General features: G+C 40.2%; 1 protein-coding gene across 2 annotated transcripts in view; it reads left to right on the forward strand.

Annotated features, from left to right (window-relative positions):
* The window catches only part of ARID5B (AT-rich interaction domain 5B), a 176588-nt gene that overhangs the window by 16015 nt on the left and 140977 nt on the right, over nucleotides 1-19596 (forward strand). For both annotated transcript variants that reach the window (XM_027588076.2, XM_027588082.2), the window contains exon 3: nucleotides 14515-14740. In XM_027588076.2, the coding sequence (XP_027443877.1) occupies nucleotides 14515-14740 (226 nt within the window). The remainder of the gene's footprint in view (nucleotides 1-14514; nucleotides 14741-19596) is intronic.

Genomic DNA, 19596 nt, shown 5'->3' on the forward strand with positions numbered 1-19596 from the left:
TGTGTGTCTACAGGGCCTGCAGACTGTGCTTACAGGCAACACAATTCTGACTGGTCAGCTGTACCAAGGGCCTTCCAAAGATGAATCTGGAAGAGGTGGGAGGAGGAAGAGAGGCAAGGCTTGGGCTTCTTCTCTGGTAGCTAAGGATGTAATACAATACTGCTCTTGAAAAACATTTCTATTTTTAAACATAGGTCTTTTGGCTGCAAATTTTTATTCAGTTCAATTCAACCAATATTTATTAGTATATCCAGGGTCCTGTGGGGGTGGCAAAGAGATGAGTAATATCGGCCCCTTTCCCTTCAGTTGCTTGGAGGAGAGAAAACATAAAGTTAGCCTTACTTGGCAAGATTATCTTTTACTCTGCCCCTTGCATCCAGGAAGATATGCTCATATTATTAAATAGCGTTCTTGGAAATTTCTGTGGGTCCCCCAAAAAAGAAAAGGCCTCTTGTATAGGTAGTTGTTTCAGGATTTAGGCAGGCAGGAAGCATTTTTCCACTTCTCAGCAGAAATTAGTCTAATTTTCAAGCAGAGTCAAAACTGGTAGTTAGCACCTTCTTTCATGGACTTTATTTCATTATCATACAAAAATGTGTACACGTATACCATATTAAAGACGAGTGTATTGTTATCTATTGTTATATAACAAGTTACCTCCAATTTTTGTGTCTTTGGACAACATTTATTATTCAGTGTTTCTGTGGGTCAAGAGTCCAGGTAAGGCTTACTGGGGTGCCTCTGGCTCAGGGTTTCTCAAAGTTGCAATCACAGTGCCCGCCTGAGCTACGGTCATCTCAAAGCTCACTGGAATAGAATCTACTTCTAAGTGGCTCACTTGCCTGTTGGCAGAACACAAGTCCTCGAGGGCTGTTGGACTGAGGGTCTCATTCCTTGCTAGCAGGTGACCGGGCCTCCCTCAGTCCTTTGCCATGCCCTGTGGGCTTCTCCATGGGCCAGTTCCCAACATGGCGCTGATTTCCCTCACAGTGTGCGAGTGAGACAGAAGCCACAGTCTTTTCGTAACCTAATCTCAGAAATGACATCCATTTGCCTAATTCTGTTTGTTGGCTACTGTGCAACCCACACTCAAGAGGCTTACCCAAGGGCATGAATACGGGGAGGTGGGCATCATTAGGAGCCAGATTAGCAGTAAGCAATGGAACCAGTCACCGTAAGCCTAAGGCTAGTCTGATGAGGGTTGAATGATATTCTTCTTACCCTATCTAGCTCTTTTTTTCTCTCTCTCTCTCCTTTTGTTGTTGTGTATTCTCCCTGGGTGGTTCCTTCCAAACACCTCCTCACTCTTCTGGGCATTTAATTATAGAAGACATACATGGTAGACAGCAGATTGCCTTAATCTTTTAAAGATTTGTAAGTCTTAGAGCATGTCAACAAGCCATATTGGGTCTTTCTTAAACCCAACATCTCGATCAGTGAATTTGGAGAGTTTTGCTGGAAAGGGCATTGTGTCTGGTGTGATAAGTCTGCCAAGAGAAAGGGAAGGAGGCCCCTGTACCTGGTGTAATTAAACAGGTTCCTTATTGTATAAGAAAATAGGTAGGTTTCATGAACAGTGGTTGAGGAGGGGCGTTAAGTCAGGTTGGTATGTGTCCATGTAAAGACGTAAACATCCAAATGAAAGGGATTGTTGTCCCAGTTTGTTTCTGAGAAGTGGGTCTACAGGAGATGAACATGTCCTCACTACCCACCAACCTTCTGCATATGTCATAGGGCAGCTGGGATTCCATCTTGTAAATTCTGTGGAAATCGGCTAATTCATGGGAAAACGTATCTATTTCTCTTTCTGGGAAGATGCAACTTGGTTTTCAACCAAGTGTTCAAAACATACATATGTAGGCATTACAGGTTTGAGAAAAAGATGACAAGAAGCAAATTTTAGTCAATTTTTAACAATGGAAGTTGATTTATTGGGTAGCCTCCATGCTAAACCTACTGGAAACTTAGAACAAAGGAGTGTGGATTCAAATTTAGAAGCATGCATCACCTATAAGGCATGTACCATGGTGTGTGTGTGTGTGTCTGTGTCTGTGTGAGTCTGTGTGTGTGTTTAACCTTGAGTTTGACATTGCACCATGCTCCTCCCAGTGCCTGTGTATCCTCTGTTTTCTCTGCATGCAGTGTCCTATGTTCTCCCCCCATTCTCCCCTCCTCTCCTGACCTTGCTAGCTCCTTCTGTTCCTTAGGGTCTTAGCAGAGAGACCTCCCCAACCACTCGATTTGAAATCATCCCCAGTTCCACCCCTCCCCTGGTCTTCCATTATTGCCTCTTCTAGTTCTTTTGCTTCCAATTTTTTTTACTATCTGGCTCTTAGACTGCCCCAGTCCTCTCTCTGCTAATACACACACCTCACACCATACACTACACATGACACTTAATGACAGTAGGCCCCAGGAAGGTAGGGAATTTCATCTGTTTTATTTCAGACTGACATATAGTTGGTGCTCATTAAATATTTGTTGAATGAATGAAATCACTTATGACAATTTCTCATTATATAAATCATATTTAACTGAGGGCTACCGTTTACCATCTACCCACCCCCCTAGACTGGCCTCCATGAGTTAGGGGCTTCTTCCCCAGCTGTTCTAGTACCTAGCACAGCTCAGAGTAGATGCTCAGAACATCGAAGAAGGGAAGAGTGAATGGATTCTCTGGCAAAGGACTGAAAAGAGAGTAGCCTTCATTTCCTAGGTGAGAACAAGAGGCCGTGGGCACCATGCATTTCGGAAGGGAGCAGCACCGTGTCTTATTCATCCTTATCTCTCCGTGGCTGGTACTCAGCCCAGGGCTCGGCCCAGAGCACAGTCCATACAGGTTAACTGGATCAGATTGAGTTGAGCTAGGGAAAAGCTCAAAGTCTCTCGTGACAATAACACTGGTGGTTCCTTCTGTATTCCCTTCTGCAGTTGTTTTGTCAGAATGCCCAGAAGCATGCGTGTGTCCATCCATCTGTCCATCCATTGGGTCATTCACTCATTCTTTAAGCTCCACTTGGGAGTGTACCGGCTATTGGAAGGCATGGAAGGCTATGCAGGTTTTCAGCCCTGCTTTCAGAAAGCTTACCTTGAAGGAAACTTGGGCTTCATTCTCTGGGGTTTGTACAATGTCCCTGGGATGGCAGCAGAGTTGGAACTAGGCCATTGGGGTGGCGTGGGTCTGTCCTCTGCACCAGCCTGCACACCACAATCTTCGAACAGGAGTAGAAAGGTCACCAACTGTGGTTGCAAATTGGCTCTTGCATTAATCCTGGCTTATTCAAAAACACTCAGTATTTTTCCAAACTGAGTTTAGAGCTTTTGATGGAAGCCTGAATCATTTACCATGGCAGAGCATATCACCAGTATAGGGAAAACCAGAACTTAAAAATACAAAGCCCCTTTAAGTAATCCAATATAGGATAATTACATTATTAAATAAAGCTGTGGGTTTCAAATTATTCCGCCGCCATTGTACATGTAAGGATAATAGTGTGAACTGTGCGAAGTGAACAGAGCAAAAAAAAAAAAAAAAGAAAAAATGTTTAACAAGAGGGAGCATGTCTAAATCATATGTTTATGTTTAAATAGAGACTACACAAAACAGGAAGATTTACTTGGTTTCTACATTAAAGCGTTCTAAATAGGCATGAGGCTTTTGGTGTTATGCTGTGAAGACTGCTCTTCTCATTAATGACAGTAGTATGTCAAGACTCCACACCAGATCACCAACAGCCCTGCATCATTCAGACAGCATCCACCATGGTTTTCATCTGCCAACAGGGGCAAAGAGTTTTCTTCTTCCTTTTAGGGTCTTTATGGAATATAGGCCCCACTGAACTGTGTACCCGGGCAGGAGGTAATGTGCCTGTAAAAGTGGGTGAAAAAAGATCAGGAGATGTCAAAGGAATGGTTTGGAGTCGTTCAGCATATTAGACCATCTGTGTTGGGTGGCGGTTGAGTTTGGGTTTTATTGTTATTGTTTGTTGAGAAAAAGTTGAGTTGAGAATGTTCTCAAGTGAACTTTAACACTGGAATTGGGCTCATTTATCTTCTTTTGCTTGTTTTAACGGCCAGAGCTAAGAATATGGGTGCCAAGCTAGTTTTTATCATAGCAACCTCAAAGTAGTTTAAAAAAAAAAAAAGACTGTGGAGTGAAGACCCCATTAATTTGGGAAAGGGAAAGTGGGCAGGCTCAACCATTAACACATCTTTCGGTATACATCAGATACTTGCCTGTTCAGAGAGGAAGTATCTAGGACACTGGGATGCATCTTCTTGCTCTCTGTGTAAATTGTTTTTAATCTTAGGGAGGGAAAAAAGGCTCCTACGTGGTCAATCCAAAAGGAAAGATATGAAACTAGGCATTAATGAGAGGATGTTTCTGGAGCTTTCTTTAGAGATGGGCTTCTGGTCAGGGGAGCAGGCTGCAGCCTAACAGGTTTTAAATTAACTTGTATTAAAAATGTATTTAGGAAAAAAAATGTATTTAGGAACATAAAATATTTAGGATTTTGAATTACTTGTTTGATACGCAAATGCCTTCGGCTATACTGTGAAGGATGGTTGCATTACATCTGACAAATCACACCTCAGAGCAGTCTTCTGTTTGCTTACTCCCTCTAATTGTGCCAGGATGGATTTCCAAAGTTCATTGAGCCACAAGCTTCACCCAAATGTCTGCGGGGAGGGAGGGAGGAAGGAGGTTGGAAGAGAAGGGGCTGGCTTGGAAAATTGGAACCCAATACACTAATGAGCCTCCATGGCAAATCCATTTCACCATGTTCAGGGAGTCAAATTAAACCTTAGCACATACTTGAGAGGATATCTTCATCACTCAGACGACAGAAAATTCTTCACATTTTTAAATAGCACATGAATGGCAATTCCTATAATCTTACTTTGGGGACAAAAACACAATACCAATCAAAAATTAAAATCCCTTTTGTTGCAAAATGACCTTAAATCCCAACCCTTCCCTCCTCCCCCAACCCCCAGGACACTGTTAGGGGAGAGTTCCCTTATCCCAGGGTGGGAGTAGCGTGGAGCTTCACTAGAGAAAGGACCGTAGAGAGCAATTTGCCAGCAAGACGGGGGTGGGTGCTGCCAAATCTGGTTTCCGGTTCCACCTCAGTTTTCTTATCTCTAAAACGGGCCTGAGAACACCTACCTCAAAGAGTCCTTGTAGAGATCAAGTAAGAGAAGGTCTGTTAAATTCATGGATTAGTGTCTGGGTAAAGTAAAACATCGCAGAGTTTTCCACTGCCCTCTCCTCAAAGACCGAGGAGAATGACTTAGAAGCCCAGACATTAGTAATTGCTTTCTGGCCCAGCTTCCCCCTGGAGGTACCCAGCAGCTACAGGGGTATCCACTGTTCTCTGACAAAGAATTAAGAAGAGTTAGGAATACACGCAGCAACTCACAAGTGGCATATGGATACCCCTCGCCCTCACTCCCTCATTTTCAGTTAAAGCCATGTGATATAGTAATGGTAATAGCCGTTATTTCTTGGGTGCCTACCCTGTGCTGACCATTGTACTCTGATAGCTTCAACATCCTTTACTGCCCTAGGAGGCAAGTTTTTTTTTTAATCTTAATCTTTTTTTAATCTTATTTTCCCCCATTTTTTAGTTAGTTGTTTTTTAAGTAATCTCTACATGCAACATGGGACTCGAACTCACAACCCTGAGATCAAAAGTCAGATGCTCCACTGACTGAGCCAGCCAGGCACCCCACCCCCCCAACCCATTTTTTAGAGGAGACCTTGGCAAAATGATGCCATGTCCCAAGATGAATGTGGACATTAAACCTAGTAGAGCTGCATTTGAACCTGGGGCAGGCGGACTCCAGAGCCAGTGCTTTCTAAGTGTCCCTTCATTTCTCCAAACACGGAACCATCCAGAGATGGTGTACCATTAAGATAAGTAGTTTTTGTATGCTTTAGGCACAGCATAGTCCTTGGCTCCTCGGGAAGTACGAGAGAAGTAGAGATTAAGCGAGGATACCTGCCGCTAAAAAGTTTCTGCAATGCAGGTGTTTACTGTAGAACATGGAATTACACAATTCAGCATGAAATTGTGGTGCCTCATAAAGATTTACCATCATGTCACAGGTAATAAGAACAGGAATTCCCAGTCTGGGGACCAACTTAGTGTTGATATCATTTTATTTTGTCTACCCAGTACATTAAAAAACAACTACTACCATCTATTGCCATCCTTATTTCTGAGGAAAAATGGATATTATTACACCAGATGAAAGGAGGAGGGACAAAGTCTTAAATGGGAAGAGTGGGCAGGGGCCCCGCTAGGTCAGCTCCTTCTCCAGAACAAAGAATATTTTAAAAACTGCTCCCTTCTCTTTGCTCTCCGCCCTCTGTTTCACTGGTTTGACTCCATGAACAGAGCTGCTGGCCCTGTGGTTTCTAGTGGGGTTCAGCCAGAGAGATGCCCTGCCAGGATGGGGGTAGGAAGGAGGATGAAGACAGGTAATTACCTGTCTTCCCTTTCCCATTCCCTTTTCTTTCCTGTGCGGTTCCTCCAGGCTCTTGGTGTCCCTCCAGGGAAGGGTCACCACCACTGGTAGAGAAGGGTCTATTCCATCCTAGTCACCACTCGCTCCCTGCTTTGACCCTTTGACCTACAAGTGATGATAACTGACCTGCCCTTAGCCCAGGTCCCTGTACTATCTATCTCTTGTGGCTCCTTTACATCCCACCAGCACCTTTGTCATCAGTGCCTTCCTAAAATCTTCCTTGGATTATCATTTCACAAGTATTCTCTTTCCTGCTCGGATCCTACACTGGTAGAAAGATCGTCCTAAAGATCTAGCAAATGGAGCTGTATTGTCTTCCTTTTTCTCATTTCATGACTGGCCAGTGAAAACTTCGTCTTGTCGACCCACGTTACCATTCTGCCCTGACTTTGTTGGACTTCTGACTGGCAACCATGTGCCTGTAGAGTGAAACCTTTTACTCGCTCTGTAGGTGTCCTGTTAGTGGAACACACCAACGTCTTAACTGGGAGAGTGATCGGCCACATGAGCATGAGAGTGGCCAACCCAGCCAGGCCCAGTGGTGGCACTGTCTTCCCCCCTGCACGCTGTGGGCACACCTGCCTATCACAGCGGTGAGGGCACAAACGGATGTGCTTGCACTGGTCTTTCCGAATATTAGCATTTAACAGGGTTTTGGTTTTTGTTTTTTTCATTTTTAGTTTCTATCTAGATGAAAAGATCCCACTCCTGTGGAACCAATTAGACTATTATTTTGGTTTCACTATTTATTTAGCTAACATCACCTGTTGGCATGTTTGTGTTCCTAACATTTATCACATTGCAATTGCTACAAAGAAAATTTTAAAAATCTAGGATGTTTGGGGAACATTGAGGTGAATATGCTGTTTTCCTGTTCTCATTCCATCCTCTCTCTGCCAACCCCTTTGATGTTACGTTTATGTGTTCATAATACTTTAGGCTTTATTAACATAGCTGAATATAGTTATCCTTTTTTTTTAAATTTTATTTATTTGAGAGAGACAGCGAGAGCAAGCAGGGGGAGGAGCAGAGGAAGAGAGATAAGCAGACTCCGTGCTGAGCATGGAGCCCCGCGCGGGGTTCGATTCCACGACCCTAAGATCATGACCTGAGCTGAAATCAAGAGTGGGTTGCTTAACTGACTGAGCTGCGCAGGCGCCCTTGAGTATAGTTATCCTAAGCAATGATCTGTTATTGGTTACCACATGGTATGTTATAAGGAAGGTTGTGTTCATGTTCTCTCTCCTGAGGAATGATATATTTATAAAGATAGAGGTTTATCTGTGTGTCAGAGAGACCCAGAATTAAAATCGTTTGGATAAGTCGGGAGTTCAAAATCTCTCTTGTGTCACAGCCTACAGATAGGTGGTTCAGGCCTAGTAAGGTGGCTCTGCACCACGAGGTTGCCTAGAGACCCAGCTCTTTCTGTCTTTTTCTCCTGAGAGATTTGTCCTCATGTGTATTGTCCAAAGGCGTATCCATTCCCTTTAAGGCCATGACCTGGTAGTGGCACACATCACTAATACTCATATTTTTTTTGGTGAGAACTTGGTCACATGGCTGCACCTGGCTATAAGGGAAGGTGGGGAAATGGTGTCTTTATCCTGTGTACAGCAAATTAGCGGTTTATTACTAAATGAAGACTAGATATTGGGGGAAGGCTAGCCGCAGTTGGGGGATGTTAAATTTCCCTTGTGTCGGGTAAGATCTTTTCTTACGATAAGCTAAGTGGGCTGTGCAGTTCCACTGGGCTTGAGTTGATTCTGAGACTTCAAAATGACAACATGGGACTGGAGTCTAGATGAATTTCTGGAACTAAACTGTAGAATGTAGTCATAGGCTTGGAAGGCAAATATTGGAATTCCCATGGAGAATGATTTCTTCAAAAAGTAACATGCAGAGAAAGACGATCTGGACCCAGACTACATCTAGGGATCTATGTTTCCTACATTTTCCCAGTAGGGAGATGGAATAATGAAGAGAAATTGAACCAAGCAAAGAAATAGAGAAGTGGTAGGTGTTAGGTGGGTGTTCTTCATGGATCCATTGAGTATTTGCCCATCTCATGAGCAGCCACTGACTGCCTGGTCTGGGCGGTCTTTTCAAGGATGCTTATCTAGTGAACAGCTTTGGAAGACAAGAGCAAGTTTCTTTCTCCAGAACAAAGGGCAGGCATGATTACTGATCAGTGTTAAAGATTTGGGGGTTCCCTGCACTCAGGGTCCTACTCCTATAATGCACCCCACTTCACGTGCACGTGTCATCTCGCCCTCTTTGCATCTCATTTTGGGAATTAGGTATTGAAGAAACAACACAAACATGATACTTGGACTGCAGCTGTTGCTGTGAACAATAAACCATTCTTTGTCTCTGACCAGGAGTCTTGTGTCCTCTGCCAGCATCTGTAGAACTGTGGCAGGCCAACTTGTAAGTTTGGAAAGAGAGTAAAATCTCAGACGCTTCATAGTTCTTAACAAGGGCGAGACTTTTGTCAAAGATCGGGTTGTTCGTTATCAAATGCCACTAAGAGGTCAAAGAAAATGAAGAATAAGGAAAGGTCTTGGTTTCATGATATAATACAATGGTTCTCGAAGTTTTTGGACTCAAGGCCCTTTACACTCAAATTATTGAGGATGCCAAAGAGCTTTTGTTTATATGGGTTATATCTATTGATATTTACTGCATTATAAATTAAAACTGAAAAATAATCTAAAGTACTTGGTAACTCATTTAAAAATAAAAACAATATGACATCCATATGTAGCAAAAAATGAATGTTGAGCCGCATCTCACAAACCTTATACAAGATTAAGTCAAAATGGATCATACTTCTAAATGGAAAGCTACACACACAGCTTTGGGAAGGAAACATAGGAGAAAGTGCTTATGACCTGGGATTAGGCAAAGAACTCATAGGTGCAAGCGTAAGGCCACAATTCAAAGGAGAAAAAAAACTGCTCAAATTGGACTTGATCAAAATTTAAAACTTTTGTTTTATTGAAGACACTGTTAAGAGAATGAAAAGACAGCCACAGAACGGGAGAAAATATTTCCAAATCCCGTATCTGACAAAAGACCTGTATTCAGTAGATACAAGAACTCTCAAAACTCAATGGTAAGAAAACAAACAGCCCAATTTGAGAAATGAGCCATAGACTTCAACATGTGCTTCACCAAAAAGGATATACGGATGAAAAAGTAACACCTGAAAAGATGTTCAACATCATTAGTCGTTAGGGAAATGAAAATTTAAAACATGATGAGAAGCCACTCCATACATATTAGAGTGGCAATAATAAGTTAATAAACAAAAACCGTATTAAGTGCCGGCCAGGAAGAGAAACGACTGGAACTCTCCTCCATTGCTGGTGGGAGTGCATAATGGTACAGCCACTCTGGGAAACAGTCTCTGCAAAATTAGATAGACACTTACCCATCAGTCCCTCTTCTGAGTATTTGTTCTAGAGAATTGAAAATGTCTGTTCACAGAAAAAGCTTGATGTGAATGTTTACAGCAGCTCTATTTGTAGTCCCCAAAGTTGGAAACAAGCCGGTGTCCCTCAGTGGGTGAATGGAGAAACAATCTTATGACACATCCATGTCACGGGAGATAGTACTCAGTGGTGAAAAGGAACAAGCTGTTGATACATGCAGCAACATGGATGTATCTCAGAGGCGTTATGCTGAGTGAAAGAAACAGTCTCAAAAGATTTCAGATGGTATGATTCAATTTATATGACATTTGGAAAAGAGAACTCGATAGCAAGAACATATCAGTGGTTGCCATGTGTTAAAACTCATAGAACTGTACATCAAAACAGGAAATTTTAAAAAATGAAAATAGCAATATAAACCCATTATGTAAGTGCCACATTTTTATGAAAATTAACCATATTTTGAAAAACAAAAAAAATCAGTAAAAACAGTAGCATTGTTTTCCATTTTTACAAGCTCTTGACTGTCTAGCTTAATAGAGACAGCTGGGTTCTCATATCTGCTTCTGCATTTACTCTCCTGCCTTACCATATGTCATATAGTGTCTGGAAAACCCCACTATACACTTGAAAGAAAATAAGACTGAAAAAAGCAAATAATGTCTTAGTATTATTATGATTTTTGTTTTGCTTCTGTGGACCACCTGAACTAATCTTGGGGATTCCCCAGGGTTCCTGGACTACGCTTTGAGAACCACCGACATAATACACTGTCCTAAATTTCACTCATTTTCATAGCATCTTGTCTTTTATCTTTTTTTTTTTTTTTGCCATACCCGCATGTCCTGTGTTTACTTAATGGTTTTGTTCAAATTGGCCTATTTTTTTAACTTAAATTTATTTAAAGAGGAAACTTTCTAAATCTCCTATAAATGGAAAACCAGTACTACTTTCCCATAAATGGAAAGTAACCACAAAAATAAATAAGCAATGAGTAACTTTAAAAAAAAAAAAAAGTTTACCCGTGAACCATCTACACTCATCTCTGCATGGTACACTTTGGAAAACATCAGAGCCGAGGACTCATGACAATGAACGTGTCGCTAACTCTGACATCCCACTTCATTTATGTTGGCCCATTTAATCCTCGCAATTATCATGAGCGGTAGATAGTCTTATTGTCCTTTTTTTAAAAAAATACATAAAATGGAAGCACAGGGAGGTTAAAGAAGTTTCCCTGTGCTTCACAGTGTAAATTGCAGGCCTGGAATTCAAACCCAGGCAAAGACTTCAGAGTCCAGGATGAATGCTATGTTGGCAGTTAGGAAGCCTGGAGGCTTGTCCAGGTCCTATCGGAAGGTGGTACGAGGCTATGTCATTGAACCTCACTGTCCTCGTCAATAACATGAAGGAGGTGGACCAAATCAGGGTGTGCTTGTTTACCCACTGGCCGGCAGCCCCGGCGGTGGGGTGGGGGGGCGGTGGCAGGCAGGTGAGGGAAACATCGACTGACTATAAGGCAGTAGGGAGTGATGGGTCACCCGTAAACTAGAGATCTCCCATCTTATCTAAAGAAAGCAACCACTTTAAACTGTTTTTGTTTCTGCTTTGTTTATTGGCGGATACCTCTTTTTTATTTTATTTTATCTTATTTTACTATTTTGTTTTTCTTTTATTTTATGAAAAGATGGAAGTCTGGACACCTTGTGTGAAGTTTCCCAATTTTTAGAACACGTGGGGAGGCCAGCAATACATAGGCTAATTTGTGACTTCGTAGCTAGATACTTTCCTCTGACAGAGAGGGTTCTGGGATGGCATGAGCTCTTTTTATACAGTGGTAGACACAAAATCCAAACTACAGAAACAAGCCACTTGAAACAGTGGCAAAAGGGGATCTAGACTTCGATAGCCTCTCAACACAGCCTCCATAAATATTGCTGGGGAACTGGGTTAACTGAAAAGCCAAGGTACATTACGAGAATAACAAAGTGTATTTCTTTGTGTTCCTTTTGTGTTGTATTAGAGTAAATCAGCAATATTTATCCAGTGCTAATTCTTGGTTTGCAGAGAGCTAATGTAATCATGAGACGAGCTTATTGTAATTCTTTTCTTAGACATAGAAGCTTGCCCAAGAACGGCAAGTATTAGGAACTTTAGTCAACGCTTGCTCAGAATAGTAAATATGAACATGTGATTTATGCCATTGTGTGTACAAAGCAATGTTTCCTGAGACATTTTCTATATATATGTTGGCTGTTTTGTTTTTTGGGTTGGTTTGTTGCTTCCCCTCCTCCGCTTATCAGATTTCCTTCTAAATCCTGGCATTTGACAATGTTGCAAGGCCAGTTTCTCTGTGAATCCACAGTAAAACATACTGGTGGTTGCACAATTCATCCAAACTTGGGTTTATGGCTTACGCGAGTTTATGTGAATCCCTGCATTTGTTTTCATGTATGTGTGTATGTTCATGAAGTCAGCTTCTGAGAGAGAGAAAAGGAGGGAGGACAAAATCTATAGACTGAATCTTGAAGGATGGGTTTGTTCATCAATGACATCATAAGGATTGTATTTTCTCTTGGTTAATAAACTATTTGTTTGGCGGGCGCTGTAAGCCAGCCAGGGCTAGTCATGCCATTTCTTGGAAAAGATCTGAAGCAACTGGTAATTGAAATGATAATCATTTGATCATAGTTAGAGCTATTTGAAAATAACACTCATCTCCAAACTGGTCTCGTCTAGGGAACCATATTTGGTAACATTGTTGCCAAATTCCATCTTTGCTAATGTTGAGACTTATATACCCTGATACTTAATTATTTTCCAGCATATTCTAAACTTGATTTCTGGTGTTCCCTGTCCAGAAGCTGTTCCCATATGCTTTGAAACAATACCCAGCCTGAATTTTCATTCTGACATTTAATAATCACCATGTAATAGCTATAAAATGCGTGACAACGACAGATCTTTTATTTCAAGAGGATGGTGTAGTGAATCTGAGTGAAATCATCCATTGAAATGGTACTTTGTAATATGCTCCATTGTTTATAAAGTACTGAGTTTTTTTTTTCTTGAGCAGAGGATAAAAACAGTTTCCACTTTGGGTCCCATTCAGTGGAAGTTCATATTTAATCATGATAAGAGAAAGGACTCCATTACGAAAGTTTTACTTTTCATTTTTGATAGAGTATTTATTTTGTTGCTGCCTAACAAACTTTGTTCTCAGAAGCAGCTTGGAACTGGATGAGGAAAAGTGAAATTTTAGATCCTACCTTAAAACAATTTTAAAAAACTAAATCCAGGGTTTCTTATTGTGTGAAGCTTATCTTAATAAACCCTTTTTTGTTTGCTTTGGAGTAGCATGTGCAGTACTGTGTGTGTGTGTGTGTGTGTGTAGGTGGGGGAGGAGGAGGAGGAAAGAGTCATGTTTAACAGCAAAATTAGCCAAAATCACTTGTGAATTCCTTTTGTTTAGTAGCTTAGAGACATCTTCCTGTTGTTGTTTGTCAAAAATATTTCTAAGATTTTGTAAGCTTAGGGGTTTTCACAGCTAAGCTTTCTTCAGAAATGTGAAGTAAAAGAAATAAAAAAGTCAGTTCAAGTTGAAATGTCAAATGCTTCAAATAATTTAACTTAAAACCCAGTGAGATGATCTTCTTAAGTCTTTTCCAAAGAATCTTCCGGTAAGAGAGGCCCTCCTTTGCTCCATGGATGGATATCTATTGAATATCTTGCTGGATTAAATCTGAGTCAGAAAAGTTGGTTGTTTCCTGGAAGCAATTAGAGATGCTTAAAATTCAAATTTATGATCCATACGAAAAACTTAAGTTTCAACTACTTTTCTTAGATTCAAAGGCTTTCTCCTCACTCACCCTCTCTCCCCTTACCCCATATATATTAAAAGAAAAAATCAGTTCATTTCTCAACTTACAAAGTTTTTAAGAAACATGAGAATGTGTAAGTTTCTTTCAGTGGGAAGCACATAACATTTATGAAGTATTTCTTTTGGGATTACATCACAGTTTTATTTAATTTTTAGGACAAAAGTTAAATTCAATATTTGTGTATAAGCCAAGGGAAAATGTACCATAAACACAGGAATTTGGGGGTGAGTCAGAGTTCCAAGAATCCCAGATTTACTTAGACCATTTATATAGAGACAGGCTAACCATTAGTCACCTAGTTCTCACTTTTTACTTTTGCAATTAACTGCACCTAAAAATTAGCTTTCACCCGAGCGAGTGGTCAGATGGGCAGAGTGAGCTTTGGCACCTAGCATTAAAAATGGCTATCAGAATTACTGCCCAATTTTTGGGCACTTTCTTACCGTATAACAAATAGATCTTCTACATTATTTTTCAACTAGACAGCTAGCAGTGAAAAACCCTTGAAGTGAATTATTGAAGATACTCTGTCACCAACAAGCCCATTGTCTGCTTGCATAAAGTTAAACCACTCAAATAGTATTTCAGAGGGGCTTTGTTGAAAATTTATCATTTGCCTCCCAGCCACCAATAATGTTTTGTTCTTCCCTGACCACCTCTTGTAGGATGAAGTCATTGCTGTTTCCGAAAAGGTAATTGTGAAGCTTGAAGACCTGGTCAAGTGGGTACACTCTGATTTCTCCAAGTGGAGATGTGGCCTCCAAGCTGGCTCCGTGAAAACCTCGGCCTTGGGGAGGAATGGACAGAAGGAAGCTTTGCTGAAGTACAGGCAGTCAACCCTCAACAGTGGACTCAACTTCAAAGACGTCCTCAAGGAAAAGGCTGACCTTGGTAAATATAATTTGTACTTCAAATCGCATGTGTGGGCGTATACGCTAACCTACTTTGTTGTTGTTGTTGTTCACAGACCTTTCTGGAAACCCTGTCATATAGATAATCTTATATAGATAAAAAATTTCTTTGACCTCAAAGTATCCTGGGAATATGTATGGACAGATTGTCTGGTGTGTAAGGGATGGATGCTGGCTGCGAGATTGCAGGGCCTTCTCCATGCGGAGCCCCGTGCCAGGAACTGGGTGATATAACACATGGCCTTAGGCAGCTTCCCGTTGGTGTGAAAGCATAAGACTTCATTAGGGTGCCTGAGATTGAATTAAAGAAGAGTTTAAATATTTGTTCTAAGGAGATAGTATGACATCTATTAACACCATGTCAGAATTTCATGTGTTTGTTTACATTGGGTGGAAAACAGAGCGAAGAAGAGAGAGGAGTTACTTAATGTGGAGCAGGAGAGCAATGTCAAATTGTTTAACCTCCTAGCCTCAGTTTCCCCACCTGAAAAAGATGGGCACTTTAACACATCACTGAGATTTAAGATATAAAGGGTTTAGCACAGAGATGATTGGTGTATGCGAGGGGCTCCCTAATTAATTCTGTTGCTTTAACTTAACGCTTTCATCTCCCGAGACTTTTTGTGACCTTTTCTTTTTTTTCTCCCCCTTCTGTTTGTATCTCCCTGTGGCATTCACTGACTTGTTCTCCTAGCATTGCTCAAGACCAAAGTTGTTGACCTCTGAGTTAGACTAGTTATTTCCTCTTTAGGCAAAGAGGAACTTCACTTTTAACATATTAAGGCATCGTTTTCTCTCATTCTCGCACAATGCTGATGTTCATAGCCCTATTTTATGCCTTAATGTCCTGTTTTTTTTAGCCTAGGATTTAACTATTACAACAAACCTAGACTATGTACTTAATTGGCATAAAGAGACTGCATAACAGCAGTAACTGTCTTCTGTGTGATTCCGATTTGTGATGAGCTGTACTGTGCTTTGGGAATCATATTAATATTTTCTTGCAATATGAGTCAACGACTAACAGTTTCCTGTCATCTTTTGGTAGATGTCAGGCGGTAGTATTTTGGACATGGCAGCCTGACTGTCATGTGTACAGGTAGGGAAAATTATTAATCTGGTGGTTTTATTTTAAAGCCCCCAAATTGTTTTTTTACTCTCTTTCCTATATATGCTGTTACACTCCCTAATTTCATGAACACAGAGTGACTAGTCTTCTGATGTGTCATAATGGTGAATAATACATCTCTTGTATTACTTTCCTAATGTACGCTCTAAGTTGTATTGCTGTTGTCTTGTATTTTCCCTAACATTAAGACTTTTGTTTGTTTGTTTGATTTTTTTTTTTTTTTTTAGTCATGGAATATACTGTTACTAATAAAAAACTAAACAGGAAACCCACGGGGGACCAAAGGATGTGTAGATGGTTAAGCTCGATGTCACACGTATAAACAAAAGTATTTATAGCAGAGTTGTTTTCTGTTTAAAATTGATAGTCTATTAATGAATCTGAAGAGAAACTCAATCCCTTAATTCTTTCAAAAGATTTAGAGGGTTTGATCTTACTGAATTCTAAAAAATGTCCATGATCTACTTTTTAATAATTGATTTCAGAAGAAATTGATTTATAGTGAATATTCAAAGTACTGAGTGGTTTTTAAAGCTAGTTGTTCATCGAACTCACTAGGGGAATTTTAAATATAATGCTGATTGCTAAGTCCAGCTTCCCCAGATTCTTCCTTCAGTGGGATTGAGGCAAGGCCAAGGAATGTGGACTGATAAAAGACTTTCCAGGTGATTCTGATTTTGGTGTGTTTTTTTTTTTTTTTTTGGTTTCATTTGGGAAACAGCACTACAATTAGTGCTGAGGAAGGGAAAATAATCAACAGGAGACTGGATGGGGAGGCTCTCCTCTGATGAACAAGAAATACCATGTGCTTTTTCTTCCTTTCTTTTTTTAAATGTAAAATACCCCTTTAAGGATAGTATTTGGGGCCCTGAAATTCTACTCAGTTGGTATGAACTGTGGGGAATTTGAGACAAATAGCTTTTGTAATTGGAATGCACACTGTGTTGTAATAATGTGGAAAGAGAAACAAAAACTTTCCTTAATGTAATGAGTTTCCATTATCTGCCTGATCTAAGGTTTACAAGTCTACATTGTTAGGATTTATATTGGGGAGATAGGGGGTGTCATTTGCTGTACGCATTCCTGTCCCAGCAACTTTCTCTTCAACCTCTTCCTTTCTCTGTCTGCAACATCAAAATATTTGTTGTCTGTACTTTTCTTTCTACACAGTGGTTTTCTTATCTCTCTTTCTCTTGGCCACACTGAAACCACTTCCAATACCACATTGTTAATGGAAGTTCACACACTTATTAGGTTTTTCCTTCTGTAGAACACTTCCAACTCCTCATTGTTCTTACCAAAGAAAGAAGATGAACTCTGAGATTATTTAAGACCCCCCTCTTTTTTTTTTCTGGTGGAAGTCAGCAAAGAAGGGGAAGATCTCACCTTTCTTGTGGCTAAAATAAAACTCCAATACGTTATGTTTTTAACCGAAGTATTTCATCACGTTAAAACATCAATAATGACAAAATAATTAGGTTGACTCTTAAAGAAGGGATTTTGTCGGGCGCCTGGGTGGCTCAGTTGGTTAAGCGACTGCCTTCGGCTCAGATCATGATCCTGGAGTCCCGGGATCGAGTCCCGCATCGGGCTCCCTGCTCAGCGGGGAGTCTGCTTCTCCCTCTGACCCTCCCCCCTCTCATGCTCTCTCTCTCTCTCATTCTCACTCTCAAATAGATAAATAAAATCTTAAAAAAAAAAAAGGGATTTTGCCATCTAAAAGCTAATTAAAGAACTCTTCTTGCTCAATGTTTAGGTAGAATAAGTTCCCTTTAATCCCAGTTTGTGTCACTTCCTGTCTCTCTCTGAAGAGTAAAAAAACAAGAATGTTCTCACAAATGTGTGTCTGCCAACAAATTAATACTCCGCAAAGAGAAACTCTGCCCCAAATGGCAGCTTCCAATAACTGCTCTGATTCGAACGAAACACAGCTCTTATGTTTTTTATCCCCTGCCCCTTCAAGGACAATATTTGTGGATATCATGTTTGCTTTTTACAAATCTGTGCAGTTTTCGTTTAAGATTCAAAATGACTGGTGATGAAAATGACACATCTAGATAGTGGGAAAACCAATAATCTTCAAAAACACTCCTGAGATGTGTTAGAATGACTTCGTCCCCTTTCCTCCTCTTTGTCCTTTTCAAAGAAAGAAAGTTCACTATGAAACCAATTCAAATTGTGACTTTACTCTTTGAGATACTTTACCTTCTCTCAGACGGTTTCATACTGAAGTTTATAGGAAAAGAAAAAAAGGGAGAAATGAGCTATGTTAAAATAGGAGGGTTAAGGAATGTATTATTCATAAGCATAACGAACACAGGAACCTGTTTTTCCAGAAGAATCGGGTTGATTAAATCATTCACTATACAAGCTTCTAGTTATTTATTTTTGTCTTTAGAATTACAGTACTTAGCTTTTGTAATAAAGTGGACTTGAGACCCATATTTGGTATGGCAGTTGGAAGTCGTCAAATGAAGAATTATTTCATTTTACAAAATTTTTAGCAACTAAGGAATATAAACACTATCAGTTAAACATAGCAAACTTACATTTTTTTATTCCTTGGGCTATAGTTTGGGGGAAAAAATCAAATTATTTTATATAACACTGCTTCTTACAGAGTTCCTTTAAGTGAAGTATGAAAGCTGCAGTGTAAGCTTTATTGGTCTGTAAATGTGTCATTATAGTTGGACTACATTTATATGCTTTGGATTGTTGTTTAAGCCAAGAAAATATGTCTCTACAGGTTGACTTTTTATTGAAACCCTTTGAGGCATACAACAGAATGTATTTTAGGCCAAGGTTATTAAAACAGCATTTTCATTTTTTTGCAGCAGACTCATTGTCAATTATGCTGCCACAAAGTGTCTGTGGATGGGCAGTTATGAATGGTTTCATCTCCAAGTGTGTCTCTAGAAAAAGAAAGAAAAGACAGAAGCGTCTGAGCTGAAATTGAGAAAAGAGACCAAAGGATGTGGGTGTGGGTACAGCTGAATTTAATGATGGGGGTTCCCTTGGTTCAATTTCTGTTTCTGAAGGCCCATCAGACTGGGAAAGTGTGGCTTCCCCTGTCCCTTCTGCTGCTCGGATTTTGTCGTACTCTGGGGAATAAGACAGCATGATGGTGTTGAAAGTGCAGTGGGCAGGAGGTCAGGAGACTCTTGGCTCCACCTGTCCTGGAGATCTGTCACTTCCCGGAACAGTCACTGTATGTTTACATTTTTAGGTTCCTTGGGTGTGAAATAGGTGTTAACAGTGTATACCCTGCTTTATCTCACTCAGTGTTTGAGAAGACCAACTGAGGAATAATTAGTTAGTGTCAATGGAAGCATTTGTGATACTGATGTCCTAGTATGGTCAGCATGTTATTATCAGAAGGAGGTTTTGTATGATAGGGAGCTATGCAGTATTTTAGTTTATTTGTCCCTTTTGAACTTTCCTAATCACACGGTCTAGTGTTGAGGGCAGGGTTTACTTTCATTATTATCTGCCTCAATAGAAGACTATTATTAAAATCCTCCTGGATATATATATATATATATATATATATATATAAATAATAAAATGATATTTTATATGTATATTACATATTAAATATAGAATATATCATACATACGTTTTATATGGTTCCTTACATATAGATAGGTATATTTATATGTTATATAACTTTTTTCCTCTTGAAAATTTTGTCAAAACAAGCTGGGCCA

This window comes from Zalophus californianus, chromosome 15, assembly GCF_009762305.2.
Source record: "Zalophus californianus isolate mZalCal1 chromosome 15, mZalCal1.pri.v2, whole genome shotgun sequence".
Classification (NCBI taxonomy): Eukaryota; Metazoa; Chordata; class Mammalia; order Carnivora; family Otariidae; genus Zalophus; species Zalophus californianus.